Genomic DNA, 14410 nt, shown 5'->3' with positions numbered 1-14410 from the left:
TATTGAAGGTCGCGTCTGTCATGAAAATGACCAATTTTCCAATATGTTTTTATGTAAAGTAGCTCCAAGGTCATGGAATGGCAAATGGAGGCAGCTTTAGTTGCGAGAACTCCCACTACGTCCATACGGGGTACAAACGAGAAAACTTAAGTTCTGGAGTCCCTAGCTTTCACATTGTAAAAAAACATGTAGGTGAAAATGAGACCTTCATGCCCAAACTAAGGAGGTGAAAATGAGACCTTCATGCCCAAACTAAGGGTAGTCCAAGGACCTACGACATTAGTGTGCTTGGTACACGCATAGAGTGTGGAGGGGCTGTGATGCAGACAATCATACCACTCATGGTACTACAGTGTTACAATACACATGGAGGTACAACGGTGAGGTTGTGAAGAGAGTGTGGAAGGAAATGGTCAAGGTGGAGGGAGTTTCACCATAGACAGTAGAGAAACGTTTCTCTACTGTCTTGGCTTACCCACTTGTATAAATTGTTTATGATCAGGTTCGCTGTCTTTTTCACCTTCATGGACAACCCACAAGCGAGTGACAACGGTTATGCTGCTGTTTGGCAATAGAGAAATATTGATGATGTTTCTTGCGGCGTCTTCCTTGACGTGGCTTCCTAGGCAAGCAGGCGCCTGTAATGTTTGCTTAGGTCTTGCGGAACACCTCACTCACCCGACTCGGAGACACACTGGCGCTGAAACTGTGAACGACTCTTTTCATAGTCAGTTTTGGTTTCACGTTGAACCAATAGGGGCGTTCTTTCGTTGCTATCGACCAATTAAGTCCATTGTCTTTGCAGCGCTGCAAAAATATAGTGTGTTGATCGAGGAGGGACCACAAGATACGAGTGACAGTTTACAAACACCACGTGGATGCAGCATCTATATTGGACTACACATATTGAAGCAGTGTAAACGTCTTCAGTTCATCTGACGTTCAACAACGAGAGACCCGTTGAAAGTTGCATTCTTACCATTTTCATAGTAGCGCCAAAGGTTATCCGGTATTGCGCAGAAGCTCATTTAAAGTTCGCTTTTCAACTTCAGGTCTGTTCAGCGCTGTGCAGGCATGCTACTTTCGAGGGAGATATAAATACGTCGCCAAACCTCTAGCCTTCAAAATAATCAAACTTGAATATCATCTGTCAACGATGGAGCAAATTCAGTCGACCATACACCATCCGTCAAATTCCAATGGTGAAGTCATCATTTCGATAGAAGATGACGTTCTCGACGAAGTTTACAGAGAGTGCGACGGAGAAGAGACAGCCCAGAATGCATTCAAGTGGTTTCAAACAAACTTCACCCGCCGAAGTCTCCCCGACAAGATGAAAGTCACCGACTTCATAAGACGCATCAATGAGTTATCTGAGGTATGTTACTATTATTATTATTATTATTACTTTTTTCTAGTGTCTATGGTGATAATTTACCTTTAATAGATCCCAATTCCGTACGCATGCCTCGAAACTCCATGGGAAACTCCATGATTTTAATTCCACTGTCTTCAGGAATTCAATTCGTTCTCAAGCCGACAATCTCCACACTATTAAGGTCCTTGTGTGAAATCAGTGGGGATCATTGGACAGCACCGTTCTTGAAGGAAAATTTTACAAAAGTTTTTGTATCATGAATGCTAGGTGAAATCTTGGACGTGCACGTAATTGTTACGAAATGCTACGTCATCAATGAATCGTAATGAATTCAACACATCGTTCCACGTTAGCAGACCAATCTCGTGGACCATCGAGCTCACCCCACGATCGACTCGACAGCCTCTCAGAGTATATTGCTTCAATTTACTCTGTTTTGATATTTATACATGCCCAGACTTGGGGCAAGTCTAGTATTAGCTCTGCATGGCAGGGCTGTCTGTTACCGGCGTTATACGGCCTGTGGGAGGCCGTATAACGCCGGTAACACACAACCCTGTCATGCAGAGCTAGTCTAGTATTACCTGATCATAGTGAGACAGGGATATATCATTATTTTGTTAAAGATTGTAAACCAACGACCGACCAAGAGAAACCTACCATTAGGTCGGGTATTTGCCTTGCTTCTACTGTCTATGGTATGACAGTCGATATGTCAATAGAGAAACTAAAAAACATGTAGTTTCGACTAAAACTATTGATGCCATAACTTCTCTAGAAACGCATGGACGTAGGAAAAGGAAGTCTCTTCCTACCTCCATGGTTATTGGAAAGAGACCACCATGGTCGAAATTGTTTACAGTAAACAAATAGATATATTCCGATATACACACAGCTCATGTTTACTTTTATCTGATAGTGTACATTTTAATTGTCTCCAGGACTTCTCCGATCAGCTGTTCGTGCTCATCAACGGGAAGCGTGGCGCCAGCATTCATTTGCATGAATTAATCGGGGCTGTTTACAGACTGACAAGGTAAGTGAGGTTCGTCAATGTACAATCACGTGGGTGAGTCTTGATTGAATCATAATGCCTTCCAGGGTCTATGGTTGGCCCTGAAGTACGACATATTCCAGGGTTTATGCATGGAGGTTCCTGCTCCACGGTCTATGGTTCCTATCACAGTTGCGAGTGGTTCGATAGACGGTGGCCGCCGTGGAATGCATTAGACTCACTTTAGAAAGGGCAAGTATTCAGAGAGAGTGGTGGACACACATGCGTGCTTACTCCTCATGGCAAAGGCGGGCTATGGTTTATTCCATATGTCGGAATGTATAAAGTATCGTTTATTGACTATATTTGTAAACAAACAAAAACAAACAAACATCGTTCCTTATCGACAACTATGAACACAAATACAACTCTTCGTATATAGAAATAATTATAACCAAGAAATAAACAAACAGAAAAAAACAGGCATCGTTGTTTATTAACAAATATGAACATAAGTACAACTCTTTATTGGTTCTTTATTGTATATGGAAATAATCATACATAACAAACAAATGAACAAACACACATAAACAAGCAAACAAACAAACAAAGAGCCTGAGCCCCCTGTGGGCTAAGTAGGAAAAAATGACACTACTTTCAGCTGCCAATGCGAAATGGAATTTTAGTTTGTCCAGTGGCAGAGTTCCCCAAAAGACCCGGACATGAATCACTTTTTGCAATTACATTGTAGGTAAGTAAGACGGATACTAAATATTTTTTTTTCATTTTTGACAGTGAACGTTGTCAGAGGAAAGAAGCGTCGGACCTTTTTGACTCGTTTCGGAAACTATGCCCTGGTTGCCAAGAGACACGGCGGGTATCCAAGGAAGACTTCAAGCGAGTCATCCAGAGCAAAAAGGTATGGATGTGACCTTTTATGTCACGCGTATAGCAACAGTAATGTATTGCATTCGAAACTCCTTCACAGTCACTATTGTTTCGTTTTGTTGGCAGAAATTATCAACAAAGTTGGATAAACAACAATATATTACATTCGGAACACCTTCACAGTCACTATTTCGTTTTGTTGGCAGAAATTATCAACAAAGTTGGATGAAGAACAAACAGTCTTTTGGTCAAGGGTAGTGAAATTGTGACGTACTGGAAGTACCGAGTGTGATGTTTGTCTAGACTATAAAAATAAATGTGCACAACAATGCTATCTTCTTATATTTCATGCTGACTTATTGTTTCACAGGGGATGAAAAGGCTTTACAGTGTACTGAAGGATCTAAAAGATGGCCTACTGACTTGTGAGACACTAGAAACGAAATTGCTTGTCCTTTCCAGGTGAGTTAATTTTTTTTTCTGTTTATAATTTCTTGAGGGTTGTTAAATCAGGTGCTGCATGCATCCTTGTGTTGACGAAGAAACCAGTGTGTCGGCTGAAATTAAACATGGGAGCCCACATGATGCACGATGAGTGTTCGAATGCAAATAGAACCCTGTCGAGCTAAATCATGAGCCACCACGTAGACTCTGTAATGTCATAGGCCTGCATGTGCCAAGGCCATAGTCTCTATATAGGCTGACTAACACCAGCTTGGCACTTGCTCAGCTGTTGCGCATACGGTAATTCTAGTATCGCAAGCAACCATGGAGGTAGAAGAGCTACCTTCTTGAAGTGCCTATAATATAGGCGTGCTGTCTATTAACGAACGATTTGAAAGTGACAGGAAGACAAGCATTTACTTTAAATATGCTCATGGCAAATCTGATTATTTTTTCTTGCAGAATGGACAGAGAAAGTAAGTGGCGTTCATGGTTTGAATATCAATATGGCGGCTACGACAACAAAGACAAGAATATTGACTTCACAGAATTCAAAGAAATTTTGCAACTTACGAAGGTGAGACGATCAGGCGACATTACTTGTGCTTCTATGCCGTATCTGTTTATCATATTACTGTACGTCATAGTTTTCCATACTTACTATGATATCACAGTCTCTTCATCATTTGGTTTACTCGTTGTGCTCACGCTTAGATCGAAGAACTCCATGCGTTTCGAGACTGGTGATGGAGGGACTGATCATATGTACCGTGATCGTCAGAAATACAAAATCAGTGTTCTTATAAACTTCAATATGTAGAGAAGGTTTCACTTGTCTTCATGAAATATTGGTGGTCACTTTAATACATCATACTAGGGGAAGTAATTTGAAATAAGTAATCAAATACATTATTATAGTATTTATGATAAACTAAGCCTCATATCGGGGAATGTTGAATAACTTTTATTTTTAGGTGAGTGTTGAATTCAGTGCAGGCCTTGTTTCGTCTTATACTATGACAAATTCACACAATTCATATGATTCTCCACCAGTCCACGTTCTTTGCTGAACGTTTCTTCAAGATCTTGGACAGAAGCAACACTCAGAGAGTAAGCACTCGTCACCTTCTGTACAGCCTGAATCTACTGACCTATGGTAACGACGAAGACAGGGCACGTGTTTTGTTCCAGCTATACGACATTAACGGTAAGCGGACCAACTCATTATTAGCAGGGCCGCGGTCTTGGTGGAGCCATAGACAGTAGAGCCTTGAGGCGGAAGACCCCTCTACTGTGTATGGTAGAGCTTATTGTTACCTTTCAACCTCGATAGCTTCCAGGTTCACACGATTATCCTGTTCAACGGTACAATGCATCTATTGAAACAAAGCCACTGTTTATGCTCCGTTTTAAAACGTACTTCGCATTTGCACTTGCTGATTTGTTTCCTTAGATGCATGATATTGGTAGAGAAGTTGGGGGCAAGCCATTGGCCATTCGAAGCGAAGTAGTTCATTTTTAATCGAGTTCTTTGTATAGTTTCACGAATTCACATTTTCAACGCTTATTATTTTAAGTGTATAACTATTTCATGAGAAATCCACCTTCCACTCCAGGGCAGTGCCATTTTCTTGGTATGCACTTTCAAGACGACGTAGTGGCATTTCAAACTGTAGATCCCTCCTTCCAGTTCTTGTCTATCTCGAAGTAATCATTGCTAAGAGCGAGTTCTTTTAACGAGGAATGCACTGCAAAGAAATCAAATCATGGAATAGCTATGGGATCGTCCCATACACAAAACGAAATAATCTCTAAAAAGGAGTCCACGTGAACAGAACAAGAACATTCTTGGTAAGCGTGTTCTTAGTGTTGTTTCTCTTCTTCTAGACAATGGCTACATTGATAAGTCAGAACTGCACAGTGTGATGAAATCATGTCTCGAAGAGAACAGCATGACTTGCACAGAAACGCAGCTGAACGATCTGACAGAGTTACTTTACCAAGACTTCAGTGTCACGACCGGTCTGGGAATCGACTTCGAAACCTTCCAACGTTACATTCAGGAAAACAAAGACATTCTGAAAAACTTAAAAGCCAGGTAAGCTTTTGCTTTGGCGTTCGTTTATCTCATTGCCTTGGTTTTTGGTCTCTTCAAATTGACCACAAACTTTGCCACTGTGACAGAACTTACTTTGCAGACCAATTCTTCTAAGCGCCATTGAACAGATATCTTTTATTAGATTCTGGCGCTAAATTATGTTTGATTGATGTTTTATTGAACTTAATATTTCCCTGTTTTCTTACCAGTGCTTCTAAGTGGCTGAACGGACCCGAACGCCAACAGAGAAGGTCGAAGCCGCCGTCAGTGTTTCGATATTGCTTCAGCTACCTTCGCAACCATCTCTCTTGCATCGTCTTCATTGTATTCTACATTGTGCTAAACGCTGGTCTCTTCGCGGAAGCCGCATACAGGAATTACAGTGCGCCACCTAACGTGTGGATCATCATTGCCAAGGGATGCGGTAAGTCTATTCTCCGTCTGCCATTATGTCTGTCTGTCTGTCAGTATAATGCTCGATTTCCGAATATTAATTATATACCTGCCTAGGACTGCCATGTTTGTTGTAAAACACTAGCTAAAAAACTAATAATCGTCGCATCTAGTCCGGAATGAATTTTATGTGGTCAATGAATTTTAAATCATTCAATTCTATAAAATCGAAAGCCCGTGATATTAAATCCGTACCGACAAGTTTAATTGACATGTCAGTGTAATATAAAATATACTTCTGACGCGGCATTTCAAAGCCAGAACCTTAACACACACAAGGAAACCGATCTTTTTGATGCAGAATGTAGAACAGTTGGAATATTTTTCCATTACATGTTTCAATGGGGGTGTGATGCATGTGCAATTGTCCTTCTGTACAGGTCGCAGCTTGAATTTCAACAGTGCCTTTATAGTGGCATTTATGTTGAGGAAGTGTCTAACGTGGCTTCGTCCAACCAGACTTGGTCACGCGTTACCGCTGGATCAGCATATTGCTCTCCATAAGATGGTTGGCTGGGTGGTTGTTTCTCTGAGCGTCATTCACACCACAGCTCATCTGATGAACCTGGGTAAGTATAGTCGTGGTTTTTTGTGTTGAAGACGTCGGCTAGACTCGGCGTGGCGACATCCCTGAATTCATGACACTATGAAAACTATGGATATCTTTCACTGCCCCGAAAGACCGAGAATGACTTGGTTCACGTCGGTGATTTAGTAAAATAGAGTCATTTTTCAGTGATATTTTTATGTGAAACTCTCTGAACTGGATAACCGTACCACGACCTTACGCTCTCTTCACCGATCTGTGTAAAAACATGATATCTGCATTAGCGCCTCTTTGAGGTGAACCCGATTAGATTCAGTCCGAATCACAGCAATAACTATACTACATGTACATCACATTCACAAACATATTCACGATAATTCTACTACAATACATATGGCATTCAAATAAGGAGTTTTGTGCACATATAGGGAGGGAATCGAACTAACGATGTGTACGCTGAAGACCGGTCTCCACTTACTTGTACTCTTCCTGTTAGCTTTCTGGTTTTTTTTGACGTCAGAAAGCTAAGATGTCAATTCTGTTTTGTAATCTCTCACTGCAGGATTTCAGTGGTCTGGGAATCTCCCCTTCGTTACTGGTGTCATCTTGGTTTCTGTGTTAGTCATTATGGTCGTCTGCTCTCTACCATTCGTCAGAAGGAGAGGTTATTTTCAGGTAAGGTGTCTCCATCTAACTGACCAAGCGCCACGAAGGTACAACTGTCAGTCATTTACTTCGTACAGATGCCTCTACCCTCATAAATCGATGTGTTTGTTGCATGGTAAAGCGATACTTTTTCCAAGTAAAGTGACCAGTTTGCAAAAGAACATGTTTGTCTGTGTGTTATGCAGACGTTGACGTATATTCTTCATCGAATTGAAGGGGCAGATAAACATTTTCATAAACCTGTAAGTTTACTCTCGAACCCGAAAAAATATTCAAGGGTAGGGACAATAAGAATATGCAACAGAATATGATTAAATGCCAATTACATCTCAATTCTTTTTTAATGACTTCCTCAATAGCTGTTCTACTGGACACATCAGCTCTTTTTCATCTGGTGGATCTGCCTCCTGGTCCATGCAACTACGTTCTGGATTTGGGTTCTGTTTCCCGCCATGTTGTATGCTATGGAAAGAGTTCATCGAACAGAGTGGATTAGAAAACCTCACAATGGAAGAACATACATAGAAAGGGGGACAATCCTTCCCTCTAAGGTAACATGCGACAATATTCTTTACATTTAATATGAGCCTCTGTCAAGAGTCATTTGCCACATTTCCTATTGCATAATACCAAGAAGATTCGAAAACAAAAAAGTCAATATCCATTTTTCGAAAAGACAACTATTTGTCTGGACAATTTTTCACCTGGAACTGACACTATTACTTTCAAAATTCGCCCTAGGCTCTGATTTGTTTGTTCGAGTGGCGGTATATGTTGAAACATTGACAATGCGGTTGGCCATTCGCGTAAATATACATTGGTATGTTACATATAAACAAACTTACCTGCCTACCTACCTACCTACCAAACTATATACATACATACACACATACATACATACACGTCAATAACATCCAAATACTGATCGTCGTTGATATGATAGGCTGTCACAATTCCAATAACATGAACTTACCATTTCTCTTTCAAATAGGTGGTTCATCTGAAAATCCGGCGACCGGCTCATTTCACTTTCAAGGCTGGTGACTACGTCTATGTGAATATTCCGAGTATCGCCAAGCATGAGTGGCATCCCTTCACAATCAGCAGCGCTCCAGAACAGAAAGGTAGGTATTGATGTAGGTTCATCTGTTCACATTGTTTTGGATCTATTTTGCGTTAGATGCTTTAAAAAGAGACGGTATCGTCGATCTGAGCTCTATTATACTAAAATGACTGCAAAAGACCATAATAGTAAGCTTATGCCTCTATAGCCCGAACAATGCTCAGGATGGGGTGCATTATTGCTATTATTTAACAGTTTTGGCGGTGCCAGTGAATTTATACTTGTAAAAACATCTTGGGCCACAATGTTGGATAATCAGATACATTATCAGTAATAATTCTAAATTTCACTGATATTGACAACGCTATAATATAATGGTAGATATACATGTTCTACATGTCCCGTTGGTATAGGAACAAATCCTACTCCTAGGGCTTTATACATAAACGCGAATGCTTGATAAAAACAAAAGTTTTCAAGTCAATGTGGTGTACGATATGGTGGACAATGGTAGTGCCCACGTTTTTCCTAGACTTTTGAAATTTTTTCCGTGTACTTTAGTGTCTGTAACTTTGTATTAATTTCCTTTCTCTTCCGTTCAGATTATTTAGAGTTGCATGTACGAGTGGTCGGTACTTGGACGAGAAAATTGTACGGATATTACAAACGATGCGGTGAACTTTCTAAAGAAGATTCGCCATCGGTAGCCTTTCTCGAAGAAGCAGTGAAGTCTATACCTGATCTTCTTGAAGATTTGGATCTTATTGACGTGGAGATAGAAGAGCTTGATCGGGAGCAAGCTGTCACAAACATGCCTAATATTGTGGTTGTCGGCAACGAACAAGCGACAGTTTACGACAAAGGGGTAAACACTGACAGCGCCCCCAACGACAGTCGACGAAATTTATCGAATCAAGCTTGTGTCGGAGATGTGGACCCACTGAGCCATGAAGTCACAACAATTATACACGGGGCTTTACCTGAACGGGCTTCTACGATACCAACTATATCAGAGTCGATCCATTACAATTTGCAAAACGTTGGAGTAGGTCTAGAGGTAAGTCATACAATGTTTTACCTTCTCCTTATATTTCTATTCGGGTGGGATTGTATGTTTGCTACTTCGTATGTCGTCCATTGCCTTTGTATTGACGCTCGTAGATGCTCAATGAAACACCTAGGAACTGTGTTTGTTAGCTAATGCGACTCACCACTGTAAAGAAAAATTTATGTATCCTAAGATGTAGACTGGAAGATCCGTCGCTCGAGGGCGTTCTCTATGCCCTAGAGGGGAGGGGAGCTTAGGGAGCGGAGCGTCCTCGAGCGACGGATCTTTCAGTGTATGGTTGATTGAAAGAATTCCCACATATCACATAATTATATTCGAAACTATTTCCCGCAATAACACTGATATCCTTGACCTCCATATTTAGTCAATCTTCATCTTTCGATAATTTTTATTCCTCAGATAAATTTTGATGGTCCTTATGGGTCGCCTTCGGAGAGAATATTCGAGTCCCAGCACGCTGTGCTGGTGGGAGCAGGGATCGGAGTGACGCCATTTGCCTCAATTTTGCAAAGCATTCATGAACGATACAAGGCGGCCAAGAGAACGTGCCCGGAGTGTAAATACGCATGGAAAGAAGAAATTCCAGAGAGTGAACTAAAATTGAGAAAGGTGAGACCATCTGTGTTTGATCATAGCTACTGTCTATGATTTGATGTAAGAGATTTCCCATAGGTAATCCCCATTTACAAACGATGACCCATCAGCCTCTTCGTCGCAACAGCTGGACGGTTAATTTTTCACAGTGAAAGAGTAAGGACGCCCTTGCCCTCGGGAGTGCACTTACCTGCGCAAACAATATGCTTACAAGGTGTACGAATACATAGACCGGGGAATTATTTCTATGATAACAAACAACTTTGTCGTAATTCTTTGCGGTCAATAGTTTTCTCTTTCACTGACGATGATCACCACCAAAAGAATTCTGCAAAGGACAGGCACTCTATGAGAAAACAAATTTACATGCTTAATGCAAAGGAGAGTGACATTCATAGTAATTCAAGACCATGATTTATTGCTCCACACAATAATACTGAACATCAATTTCTTTGTGATACTTTCACATCGCAGGTCGATTTTATCTGGATAAATCGAGACCAGAAGTCGTTTGAATGGTTTGTAGATCTGATTGAGCGGCTAGAAAAGGATCTACAAGAGCACGGTCCTTTCGACAATTTCTTAAACTTCCACCTCTACATGACGTCTGCAATCCACATTCAACAATGCGCTGGATTTGGACTCGAGTTGGCGCTCGACCTTCTGCATCGAAGAGACAGGCGTGATCTTCTCACCGGTTTACAAAGTAGAACAAAATCAGGAAGGCCTGACTGGGATAAGGTAAGGCAGAACAAGTAACATGTATGTGCCATCTTTCCGTGTCTGTATCGTTCTTGTCTGATTTTTTCAGCAATCGTAGCGGTATCAATGTCTCTGTTTAGCTTAAAACTCAGAGCTTCAATCTTCAATAGACCTCCCAATGTCTATAAACGACCCTATACCATTGCCGCATTTTTTCATTAGTGCAGTAAGTTGTTATATTAATATTGTGTATATATCTCTCAATCTATCAGTGTGTCTGGAGCTGTCTGTTTACAATTTGATGTCTCTAACGTTTAACAATCCTAACCGATCACATACTGGTTTTTGTTACAATTCCACAGGTACTCGGGAAAATTCGCCAAGAGAAGAAGGGAGAAATCACGATTTTCTACTGCGGTCCACGTCAGTTAGGGCAACAACTCAAAAGAAAATCGTATCAGTTCGGGATGAAATTCAGACAAGAAATTTTCTAAGTTCCATCCATGTAGGTCAACGTATAGACATTCTCTATCATTTCACTGGTCCGTGGCGCGCCTAGGATTTCGTGTTCGCTCGAGAAGTTTGTAAACTGCGATTTGAAATAGAGACGAAGGCAGACTTTGAAAATTTTCTATTCGTCAAGATCAAAATGGAGCTCCCATGGGTCTTTTGCGAATGACGTTTTATATAATTCTGTATTTATTTACACTTTTTAAATATTGCTAAATCTTTGTTAGTCTCATTACAGTGACGCTGGTCGTCCATTGTTGAAAAATTATTATTTATTTTTGGCATCATATATTGGTAAATGGTACGTTTTTCGATTTTGTCTGATAATTGTGTTGAAAATCTTTAAGCTTATTAAAGTAATAAAAACCCCAAAGTGTTGTTCCAATAGAGTCTCTGACAGTGTTCCTTAATTACATGATAAGATCAGGAATTTTCTATCATTTGAGCGTAGACTGTGTTGCTCTGATTTTTACCATCAACATTCACGCCTGTACAGCAAGACAGGTAAAATTGTTTTTCGGTGACTTTATCATCACTTCATTCTCGAGCTGGTAAGGACGATTATAGAGATATGTTGTAGAGAGTTTTCTTCCCAGAATTACGTTTTGGTAAGGTAGGCCAGTGTTTTCATTTGCCATTTTTTTCTCAATTATCGTATTGCAGTTATTCAAAACAGTTTAGCAGTAAATGCCTCCTTCATCAGGCGTTTTCAATAAATAGAGCTTTAAATCATAAAAGCGTATGTGCAAAAATGTCATCAACACTGATTTGACCTAACACAATTCTTCTACAAAATATTGAATTGTTTGTCAATGACCACTGTCCAAGTTTGAGAGAAAGCAATTACACATTGCTCACATTTACTTAGTCTGATCACGTTTGGGTAAATAAGAATGTACACAACGCATTTGCTGTCATTAACTCAGTCTTGTCCTTAGAAGCCGGGTGCCGGGTAAATAACCCGGCTGTTTTGCATTTTTTTCCGTCTACTTTTAACGTATAATTAGATTCGGGATTGCTCTGCCAGCTGTTAGACGGCACACGTACGATTAGCAGTTTCGCGACCCCTTTCCCCGCATGGCACTGCACGAACACAAAACAGTTTCTAAATACTCATTTGTGGCTTTTTGAGCCCCATCTTTTATTTGTTAAATAGTGTGATTGGCTGATGGACGCGCCTATGGTGTTGCCTTTGTTACAAGCAGTGTAATTGGTTTGACTAGTATGAAGGTCATCTTAGGTCATTTTTAACGATGGCGTCAAAAAGAAATGTGGCGTCGGCCACTGGCACCTTGCCGATGGAATATTTTTTCCCGAAGAAAGCCCAACAATAAATTTAGTTTATGTATAAAAAACTTCAATTTAAGAGAGAAAGGCGCCGAAAAGATGTGATTTTGATCGACGGTTCGAAGTTCATGAGACTGGTGAGACTGGCAAGCTAGTTTTCCGCCGCCGCGATGGCTGCCAACGTCACTACGAGTATGATCTTCTCAACAAATCAAGTTATTCTCAGAGCAATACCGACGCATTTTCTAGATTAATTTTTAAAAAATGAGCTAGAACTGATTTTCTTTTAGAACCAACAGTTTATTTGAATGGGTATTTTATTTTCATTGATTATTTTTACGTACTAGAATCCACGGTCACAGGCATGTGTGTTGCCGACCGTTGCCGACCGGCGCATCATCGTCACGGCTCACAGCTTCATCATGGCGCTGATCCCCCGTTGCAATATCGTCGTGGATTCCGGCATGGGTTTAATTTCACTCCGCATCTCAATGTTCTCCATGTTGGGTTGCCCGATAGTGTCTTTCGATGGACCCTCTGAATCATTTTTTTCACGGACTCGTGGAGCAAATTTGAAAGAAAATAGAGTTGTTTCCTTCCGACGCCATACTGCATATCTGCTTTGATCAAATTTGGGAACAGCGAGACGCGACGATCGTGCACGGTTGACATTTATTAGTAATTTGTTGCAACATTTCTGTCAATCACTCACTTTGTGTCATAAGTTTCAGAAACTATGTGGTAATGAAGAATGGGAAATGAGCAATGAAATGAGCAGACTGCAGGTGATTTAGGATTAAATGTTAAAATCTTCACTGCAAATAAAACTATAAGTGTCATAAATAATACAAACAAAACAAAATCACGTTTGTTTGTTTTTTGTATGTGAACCACGTCTAAGACACACAACAAAAGTACTGTTTCAGTCTCAGCTAAATGTCACTTCAGATGCCACCAGAGAACACCATTTCCACTCCAAAATTTCATTTTTCGCCTTGCGAGACCCCCCTCTCGCGCTCTCCCCCCGGCCCCTCGTTCGCTACGCTCACTCGCCACTCGGTCGCTTCGCTCCCTCGCAGTACACCCGTCTACTTTCTTAAATTACCCGGCTACTTTTAAATATAAGGACAACACTGTTAACTCTTTCCTTTCTGAAATTTTTCCCGACGACTACCGAGCATGTATACTGTACTGGAACAACGTCGAAAATTCAAGATTTTGCTGAAATTGCCTTAGACCATTTTTGTTGTAACACAAATCAGCAACTTCTCATATTTTTGAAATAACTTCAAAAATCCTTATTTAGTCTGATAAGATGGTACAATCAATGATGTGTCTTGTCAGCCGAAATGAGAATACAATATTGCAAAATACATTCGGATCTTCCACTTCTTCAATCTATCTGTCATTTCATTATGAAGCCTGTTTTTTTCTTGACAAACGTGTTTTTTCATTCCAGCACCGGAAGTAAAATAATTTACAAATAAATTAAATAGAGTATAGCAAACCAAAAAATACAAATCTCATATCTTGCGTAACAATCACAGTACAGAAATACAAATCCCTTCACCTCAGGGTGCCCTTCATATTGTGTTCGACATTCATACATGTAGGCTTACTACAGTACCGATCAATATGGGTTTACACTCTGCAGCTTTTCGAATCGATTCTGACTTCAATAGTACTCAAAATCCCTTTTAGTGGACGAATACCCAAA

At 40.5% G+C, this 14410-nt stretch overlaps 1 protein-coding gene across 1 annotated transcript; it reads left to right on the top strand.

Moving 5' to 3' along the window:
- Positions 1 to 614: 614 nt before the first annotated feature.
- On the top strand, positions 615 to 11791 carry LOC139137992 (NADPH oxidase 5-like). The gene is made up of 16 exons (XM_070706212.1): positions 615 to 1378; positions 2320 to 2414; positions 3168 to 3291; positions 3631 to 3722; positions 4167 to 4281; positions 4758 to 4966; positions 5524 to 5802; positions 6012 to 6226; positions 6636 to 6824; positions 7365 to 7477; positions 7828 to 8019; positions 8460 to 8592; positions 9134 to 9588; positions 10000 to 10209; positions 10669 to 10935; positions 11259 to 11791. Exons 1-16 carry the CDS (start codon positions 1157 to 1159, stop codon positions 11388 to 11390), a joined length of 3042 nt encoding a protein of 1013 aa, XP_070562313.1. The 5' UTR covers positions 615 to 1156; the 3' UTR covers positions 11391 to 11791.
- The last annotated feature ends 2619 nt before the right edge of the window (positions 11792 to 14410 follow it).

Source organism: Ptychodera flava, chromosome 8 (assembly GCF_041260155.1).
Source record: "Ptychodera flava strain L36383 chromosome 8, AS_Pfla_20210202, whole genome shotgun sequence".
NCBI lineage: Eukaryota > Metazoa > Hemichordata > Enteropneusta > Ptychoderidae > Ptychodera > Ptychodera flava.
Note: the sequence above shows the minus strand (reverse complement) of the source record. Positions and strands in the feature narration are given on the sequence as shown.